This window comes from Hipposideros armiger, unplaced genomic scaffold (genome assembly GCF_001890085.2).
Source record: "Hipposideros armiger isolate ML-2016 unplaced genomic scaffold, ASM189008v1 scaffold_530, whole genome shotgun sequence".
In the NCBI taxonomy this organism is placed as follows: domain Eukaryota; kingdom Metazoa; phylum Chordata; class Mammalia; order Chiroptera; family Hipposideridae; genus Hipposideros; species Hipposideros armiger.
This window is the reverse complement of record NW_017731880.1, coordinates 1,357,093-1,366,265: the sequence shown is the minus strand read 5'-3', so window position 1 is coordinate 1,366,265 and position 9,173 is coordinate 1,357,093. Positions and strand designations below refer to the sequence as shown.

At 56.5% G+C, this 9,173-nt stretch overlaps 1 protein-coding gene across 1 annotated transcript; it reads right to left on the bottom strand.

Moving 5' to 3' along the window:
- Positions 1-3,488: 3,488 nt before the first annotated feature.
- On the bottom strand, positions 3,489-8,784 carry ACR (acrosin). Its single transcript, XM_019668549.1, has 5 exons — positions 8,708-8,784; positions 7,669-7,875; positions 7,202-7,485; positions 4,585-4,730; positions 3,489-4,061 (listed from the first exon to the last, which is right to left on the bottom strand). The coding sequence occupies exons 1-5, from the start codon at positions 8,782-8,784 to the stop codon at positions 3,489-3,491; spliced, it is 1,287 nt and encodes a 428-aa protein (XP_019524094.1).
- Between the last annotated feature and the right edge of the window lie 389 nt (positions 8,785-9,173).

The window sequence follows — 9,173 nt, the reverse complement described above, 5'->3', positions numbered from 1 at the left end:
GGGAGTCCAGCCGGCAACCTTGTTGTTAAGAGCACGTGCTCTCACCCATTGGCAGCTCAGTGGCAGCTCAGCTCGGGCACAGCTCACTGGCCCATATGGGAATCGAACCGGCGACGCTGTTGCTCAGAGCACACGCTCTAACCAACTGAGCCACCCGGGGGGCCCTTGGCATTTTGTTAAAAATGCTACACATACACCTGCCATGTGATGCAGCCATTGCACACATAGGTAGTTAGCCAAGAGACACGTGAGCACACATCTCTGCAAAGGCTCAGCTACGTGTCCAGGAGTAGGTCATCGCCGAGTCTTTACCAAGAATACAGTCTCCGCAGAAAACCCCACTGAGGTAACCTGTTTCTACACATTAAAGATTAACTACCTCCATTTTTTCCATTTCCATTCAAAGTTACTGCAGTTGTGCTCATTGAGATGTTTGTTCCTGGCATATATGAGATTTTGCATACGGATGAAATCACCATCAGCTCTTCCTCTCTAAGTGTCGTTAGTGCGTGTCTTCCTGACATGCCCACTCCTCTGGTGTGGGAGTTTTGCCAAGAGCACTTTTAGCTGTCATCAAACCAACTTCTGTCATACTTCCTGGTGTTAAGGCCCATTATGAATTCTGTTTTTGAAAACATGGACCACTTGCCTAACCATCCCTCAGGGACCCAATGAGCATGTCCCTCAGGGGCTGTGACGCCCTTTGGTTGGCTCACTGCACGGCTTGTCATTTCTTCTCTGTCCCCCTCCCTGTTGTGTGCTCAGGAAGATCTGCTCCAGGGCCTGTAAGCCATTTTCAAAGTTAGACCATCTACAGGGGCCTGAAGGCAGATCAGTGATTGTTGCTGCACTTATAACAGCTTCATTCACAGTTTTAACAATGAAAATTAGAACATCTCTTAGACTTGCTAAGATTGATGAGTTTGATATGAACCAGTGTGTGCTTGGAGGTGGAGAACTGGGTACACGGAGGGAAGGCCAAGCCAGAAGACTAGCTGTTCCCTGCTAGGAAGGAAATGCGTCTCGTGAAAATTCCTGCTGTGAGATGTAACTCAGAGATAGTGGGGTCATATGTGCTCATATGAAAATATCTCTACATTTGCTGGATGAGAAAGGAAGCCATGGAGTAGTGTGAACAGTGGGAAGTAAGAACGGGGCTCCATTACGTGTAAGTGCATTCTCATGTGCGGGGCGTTTCAGAAGGACAAGAAGCTCTCACCTGGACTCTGTAGGCCCCCGTCTCCAGCCTCCCGTCAGATTATTCCTTGAGTGTGGGTGGGCCCTGTGTCCCAGGAAGGGCACCAAAGTGTCACCCACAGAGGACTTCCTCAATGGAGAGAGAGGAGATAAATTGAGGACAATGGGGTGGGGAGGGGCAGTGGCTGGAAAGTCCGTCTGGACCCCGGAAGGCTCAGAGGAGAAGGAAGGAGGGCCCTGCAGGTGACAGGGAGCTGCTGGCACTGTGGCGACTCCACCACTTGTCCAAAGTCCCTCCATGGCCACCTGACGCCCTCACCTGAGCGCGCCTGGCCCCACTGCCCCCTTGGGTCAACCCACCGGGCTGTGGCTCAAGGCTCAGCCCGCGAGGGTGACAGCAAGTCCTGAGCAGCTGCCATTACCATTTCTGGTCTTCACACCACCACGTGGCTTCTGTCTTGCTCTGTGGCCAGCACACTGAGTTTTGTTCAGTGTTTTTTTACAGGGTCACTAGTGTCTGACACCAGGTACGAAGATTAGGTACCCAATAGGGAGGTTAAGAAACTGGCTTCAGAAGAGGAAGCCCAAAACCAACGGAACGAACATTCATGCCAGCTCCCATTCTAGTGGTGCTGGCTCTTAGCCAAGGCAGGTAGAAGTTGTTTTTTTAATTTAAGCAAATGTTGCCAAACTGCAGAGCTGTGGGTCACTCACCCATATGCAGTACGTGGCCCAGGCATTTCCGGGGCCATAAGCGCCCCTTGCAGGTAAACTTCAGGTAGTCCAGCATCTCACCACCAGCCGGCTCCAAACAACAGCCCACGCTCATGAGCACGAACAGTGTGTCAGCCTTGCTCTGAACGACTGCAACCGCCCTCATCTGAGCTCACACCGCCCTCTGGCCACATGCCTGCTGAGGTCACCCAGGCAGCGGGTTTACTCCAGCCAGGCAGACTGACCAGACCCGAAAACGCAGCCCTGGGGCTGCTTCACCAGCCTTCCTTCCAGCCCCAGCCCCTCTGCTTTGTCGCCGGGGTTCCTGTCACATGATCCTGCACCTTCTCTCCAGGACCGTCTTGCGCTGGACACACAGACGGCTTGCTGAACACAGAGGACAGTGGGTGCTGGCCACAGTGGCTCCGCCCGATCCAGGTGTCTTCTTTCTGGGGCCCCTGTCCCCACCCACAAGGAGCTAACCAGACAGTAAAGTTTGACTTTCGCCTTGACCACAGTGGGCTACTGACCTGAACCCCTCAGGACTTCTTTCCCTGGAATTTGCAAATGAGCATGAGCAGTTCTGGTTGAGGACAGACTCTGGACTTGCGGGGGACGCGGGGGGCGGGGGGGAGGTGCGGCCATGTAGACTGAGCATCAGCGGCCACTCTGCGAAAGCTTCACCTGCCAGGCTCCTCCGTTCTTGGTGTCTGCTCCTGGTCCTCCCTACCAGTTCTGTGTGACACCTTTGTATCCTTACAATACATAAATTTCCCATCCTCACTCAAACAGCTCAAATTGGTTTCTGTTCCTTGCAATGGAAGATCTTAAAATAAGTACTCCCAAAACTCACTCAGACCTGTCCTAATCGTATCCCACATCGCTATCCCTGGAAAGCTTTTGCAAATACTAGTTTTTCTAATTTGCTTGAATCCAGAGACAATAGGGTTGAACCACAGACCAGTAATGAGCTTGAAGAGACAATGTTCAATCTGCCACCAGAGCCACGAGCTGAACCGTTTTGTGGTGGACACTCATTGTTCTGGCCATCGGCCACCTGTCGTCCTGTCTGTCCTGGGGAACCCAGCCTTCTTCACTCAGTCCTCTCATGGGTCCTTCTCTTCACACCAAACACCCAGGGCACGTGGACCCCCAATAGCTGCCTCCAGGGCCCTCACCCACAGTCCTATGTGCACAGACGCTGAGTGTGAAATAAAGACCATGCCTAGCTCATGTCCCAGTTTGAAAAATCGGGATTAAAAAAAAATCCACAATTGGGCCGGGCCGAGTGGCTCAATTGGTTAAGAGCTCACTCAAGAGTGCGAGTTCTGAGCAACAGCGGTTCGATGCTGGGCCTGAGCTCAGCTGCTGCTGAGCTGCCAACAGGTGGCAGGATGGCTCAGCTAAAAACAACAACAACAACAACAACAAAAACAAAACCCACAATTGACATTAATATACAAGCACTTCCACCCCATTGGAGGGTGAAGGGAGGGAGGTTATATTTGATGTGGGTTTGGGTGGAGTGGAGGAAGGCAGGTAAGGAGTCCAGAAAACATCCCTTTGTACATATTTATTTATTTCATCTTTTTCTTCCCCTGAAGAGTGAAGAGTTCGTGGGGCCTGTTGACAGTGGGGTCGGATGAGGAGGAGGTGGTCAGTTCAGTGAGGTCTGCTGACTCTGTCTCATAACTGCCTCTTCCATTGTAAAGGGCCTTCCCCCGTAAGGCCTCTATGAGCTGCTGTAGTCGCTTGGCAAAGGAAGGAACTTGGGGAGGTTTGGTGGAAGCTGGGGGTGCCGGTGCGGAGGGTGGTGGGGCCGGGGGCCGGGGCCGGGGTCGTGGTGCAGGTGGTCGGAGGGAAGGCGGCTGAGGGGGCCCTTGGAAGTACCAAGGAGGGTGGAGAGAAGGGTTAACAGAGGGGAGTCTAGCAGGTGCTGCGGCAGTCGGGGGGGAAGGAGTGGACAGCTGAACCCTTTGCAAGGCGCTGGACCCGATCTTGGAAGCAATCCAGTTCAGGTAGGGCCAGGTAGATGTGTAGACTCCAGGGCGCTTAGCGCGGGCACAGCCTACCCCCCAGCTTGTGACTCCCACGACCACATAGGCGTTTTCCCCGCTGTCTCTGCACATGAGAGGTCCGCCGCTGTCCCCCTGCCCAGAAGGACACAGGAGTCACTGTCTGCCTGAGCCACTGTCCCCCAGCCCACAGGGGCCATAGGCTCTGGGAGGACACTATCAGCAGTCACGTGGTTTCCTGCTGCCATAAACACAGGTGGTTGTAGTAAGTTTGAGGTGGTACCAACAGTGAGTCAAGGTGTGAAGGTTGTGCATGGTCGTGGGTTTCCTTGCAGTGAGGAGGGAAGACAAGTAAAATGGTGCCCATGTGTGTGGCTTTACGTGCACGCAGCAGCGTGTGTGTACCGTGAGTATAAAGGTTTGTATTCTGGGGAAGAGACATACAGAGGCAGTGTCGGGCCACGTGATCTCTGTGTTAGGGTGGGAGAAGGCTCTGCAGGTGGTGGCTGGCTCTTGTAGGGGCAGCTGGTGGGTGTCACCCCTCCTTATCATGACTGTAGCTATGGGACCAGAGAAAGGGTCACAAGGGCAGGCCCTGCAGGTGTGAAGCTGAAGGATGCGAGAGGAGGTGTGCAGGGCCGGGCACTAGGGTGGTTACCTGGCAGGTGTCCACCTTGCCTTCGGGATACCCCGCACACACGTTGGTGGAGCGAATGCGGCCGCTGTACCACTGCGTGGAGTTGCACAGGTCCAGGTCGATGAGCTCCACGCGGGCTTCCTGCAGCACAGGCGACGTCCTGTAGTCTACAGTGGGGCGATTGGGTCAGGGGTCACCACCGCTCACGCCTGGGGAGCCCTGCTTCCTCCCGCCGCTGACCCCGTGTCCTGTACCGTTCCATTTGAGCCCAGACCTATGAGTCAGTGGCCCTGGCCTGTCCCGTGTACTCCTTCCTGAAGGGGAGGAAATGCACACCTGACGAGTGGGGCTGAGGCACAGGGATGCTGTGGGTGTGGAAGGACCAGCGGATGCATACGGACGAGGGGCCGAGGGCACAGGGAGGGGTAGTAGACGGTGGGTCATGGGGCTTCGCGGTGACATACGCCATTACATAAGTGTGTGCTGACCACTCGCTTGGGCCACACAGCCACCATCTAATCGACTCCTTGCAGCAACCTCACCGCCTCGTGCTGTCACTGCCCTTTTGTCCCGCAGGGAGGGTGAGCACCACTTGCCCAAGGTCACAGTGGGATGTGATGTGACTTGGCCTTGGACCCAGGTTTCCCCTCTCTAGACTCAAGCCCAGGGCACACCTTTCAAGCCTCACAGTCTGACTATAAGTCTCCCTCCCTGCCTGTACCCCCTGTCAGGACTCATCCGCTCACTGCAGACAATGTGCCCTGGTTGGGCTGGTGAGTCCTGCCCCACGTGCGTCCTATCTATTCTGTCACACACTGTGTCAGGAGCCTGTGCTGTGGCTTGCACCACCAGCCCCCCATCTGGCTTAGAGTCCTGAAGCCGATCAGCTGTCCCCTCTAGGACAGCTGGTCCCACAGACAGAAGGGTCCTGACAGCAGCGGCTGCTCTGGCCCCCCAAGTGGGTGGGTTTGACGCCATCTGCAGTACAGATGGGGGCTGACAGGTCAGACCTGGTGGGGGACAGGAAGACAGGATCACGTGCAGTCTCGGGGGTAGGGCTGGGCACTCCGAGAGCATTTGGGAAACGGCTGCTGAATGTGTGTTTGTGTGGCGTTAGGCACCTGATCCCTTTAGCCCCGCCTTTCCCTGCCTTTGGAGCACTGTGCTCATGCACTGCCCTTGAGGTAAGGGTGTCGCTGGAATCTGACAACAAGCCTGGCTTCTTAGCCATTAAGGCGACCCTTTCAGAGCTGGCGCAGAGCCTAGTCTTGAAAGCCATGGTTTCATGGTTAAAAGTCAGATATCCTGAAACAGAGAAGGGTTTTCGCATTCCTAGCACCTCAGTTTTAAATGACAAATGCTGAAGAAGTCTGCAGAAGCTCCAATGTCAATGGGAAAAGGACCCCTACCCTAGAAGTATTTGTCCTACCCCAGAGCACAGGCGTCCTGGGAGGAAGCGGGAAAGGGAGGTCTCAAAGGCGTTAGCAGCTTGGAGCCTGGAGGTTTTCTTAAGACATGGCCTTGGGGGTCGGGGATGTGTTTGCTCACAAATGACAGAAATCGCATTCAATTTAGAGATTCTAGAACCACAGAGGTCTTGCATGTTGTCCAAGACGTAGCTGGGAGCCTACCCTCCTCCTACACAAAAATGGGGAGTCTTCCAGGTGGGAACCCTGACATCAGCCTCCCAAAGACTGCAAGAGCCCCCAAAAGCTGGGGCCCTGTTTGGACAGGTGGGCAGAGCAGGGCAACCTGGTGGGGGTGGGGGTGGGGGATGCTGAACGGGTGGGACGGGAGGACTTGAGCCCCAAGGAAGAATCCTGAAATTACTGGGTTTTGGTTACCAAAAAAGACGTGGTTTTAATCTCAAATGACTGAACTGCCTTGAACTAGGAAGCCTAAGGTTTCCATTGTCAAGGAACAGAAGAGACCGAGAGCTAAGTTAATTTTGATCATGTTTTCACATCCTTTAGGTGACTCGGTGACAATTCATGCGACCAATGTGGAAGGCTAAGAGTACAGCTCACACAGAGGCCCCTCCTACTTGGTCTTGCCCCACTGGCAAACCCCTCGCTGCCGACTGCTGACCGCAGAAAGCCAGCCCACCAGCTGCCCCTCTCCCAGTCTGGAGAAACCTCAGAACAACTCCGATGGGTGGGATGGGTTGGGTGCAATGACCGCCAGGCCTGGGTGGGGGCAGCAGGGCTGGCCTCTGGGACCTCAGAGCCTGGAGACCGTGTGATCTGCCCCATTCACACATGGGGAAACTGAGGCCCAGAGAAAGCCAGGACTGGCCTCGAGCCACAGAACGCCATCCGAGTGCTGTGTCCCCGTTTCCAGAACATGGCACCTGGGCTCCAGGCCCCGGGTACAGACGCGGCCTTGACCCCATTGTAAAAATGCCAAGGTTGTCTTTGTGCCTGCCCTTAGATGACCACACGTGTCACCAGGTGTGGCCGTGCCCAGGGAACTCTCACCCTGTTCCTCCTGCTGTGAGAGGGGCCGTGGCAGGGCCTACCTCCTCATACACCATGCTGGACCTGAGAGGCCCTCAGCCAGGCATCAACATACTGCCCTTGCTCCTCAAAGTCCACAGGGAGTGACCAGCAGTGCCCCCTGGAGCCTCTCCCATACTCACCGTTCTCTTTTAAGAATCCCCAGCCGGCCACCCAGCAGGTCTGGGGGACCCTCGGTGGGCCTGCCCGGAACTGGGGCAGGCAGCCGGGGCCGGTGACGTGCCCACAGACAATGGGGGGTGTGATCTTCAGGAGAGCGATGTCGTTGGCCTCCAACCCGGCTGTGTATCGCTCATGAATGACGATTTTCTCAACGTATCTCTCCTGTGCAGGTGCTTTCACTGGCTTGTTGCTGCCATACTCCACTTCCCTGGCCCCGAAAATCAGTCTCCAGTCATACACTTTCCTGTGGGCACCGAGGGCAGCTGGTCACCATCATGGTGAGCGGGCTGCCCCAGACCCCCAGTGCCCATGGCCCTCAGAGCCTGCCCTGGTGAGGCCTGAGCCAGCCGCTCACAGTCAGTGCAGCGTGCAGCCCCTGGAGAAGGGCCCCGTCTACAGACTGTCCTCCACGCGGCCCCACACGTACTTTTTGTTCCTGAAGCAGTGGGCGGCGGTCAGCAGCCAGTGGGCGTTCAGCAGGGTGCCCCCGCAGGCGTGGTACCTCCGGTTGTTGTGGTAAGTGAAGACCTGGAGGCTGACCATCCAGGGCCAGGCCCCGTGAGCTGCAGCCTGGCCACCCACAATACGCATGGCCCCCTGCGGGCTCTGCCTGAACCGGATCCCACAGGGGCCACTGCGGAGAGAGCGGGGCACAGTCAGACCCAAACAGGCACACCAGGGGCCGCAGGGACCCAGGCTGGTACAGTGGGGCTCTGGGAACATGAGGGAACCCGAGTGTACACAGTCAAAGGGGCTGAGGGTGGGGCCAGGGGGCTGAGACGCGGCAGGAAGCCTCAGGCTCCAGGAGATGGTGGTAAGGGGTACGTGATTTCCTGGGTCTTGTGGGTGTGGCCACAGGTGGAGAAAGTGGGGGGCCCTGGAAGTGTGGGAGATCCCTGGGCAGAGGGCGGGCTAAAAGCAGGAGTGGAGAGTGTGATGGCCTGAAGTCTTCAGAACCAGCCTTGCGGTTGCAGGGTTGGGCTGGACAGTGACAGGAGAGAGAGTAGCTGCAGGAGGCACAGTGGCCCCCAGGTATGGGGAGTGCACTGAGGGCCGTGGGGGTTGACAGGTGGAGTGAAGGTCCTAGAGTATAGCTGACAATGCCCGGGGGGCCTTTGGGGTCAGCCACAGGTTGAGGCCTCTCATATCTGTGGGAGGACGGGGGCTCCTGAGAATTAAGATTTGATGTTCAAGAGGCAGTGAGGTCGGCCACTGTACGCATGGGCTAGGGGAGCCCTGGGACCTGAGGGGTGTGTCTCAGGAGGAAGCCATAGACAGCTGGGGTCCTGGGGGCTCTGGGCTGAGGGTGCCAGGAGCAGGGAGGGTCTGAGTTGGGGATGTGGGTCACAAGAGCTGTGAGACCTGGGGGACTGGTAAGGCCCAAGCATGGCCGCCTCTCTAGCCCTGGACAGAGGCAGTCTGGGTGGGCTCTGCTATTCTCCTATCAAGGTGTCCCTGACACTTACTCACACGTGGTGTTCTCTTTAGCGACTACAGACACTGTCAAGACCAGCAGAACGGCAGTTGGCAGCATCTCTACCATACTCCCACCCAGCCTGGCCTGGAAGCCCCGTGACCTCACAAAGCTCCAGGGCCTCCTGGCCAATCAGCAGGGCAGCCCCCACCCCCACCGCCAGCAGGCAGGCTGGGCAATGACTTCCTGGCTTCATGCACAGGTTCCCCTGGGGTGGGGGTGGAGGGTATGGGGATGCAGCCCCCTCCCTCTGTCCCAAGACCCTCCCGTGATCATCATTCCCAGTTGCTCTTCTGAGGTCCCCCATCCCCTGAGCTTTGTGCAGGTCTCGGGTCTGCCACCAGGCAAGCTATAACCACGGTCCTTATTCCAACTCAGCTCCTCTGTGACAAGATGGTGCAGGGTGTTAGCGGTTAAAGGGACTGAGGCTCAGGTAGACAGATCCTGAATACCACATG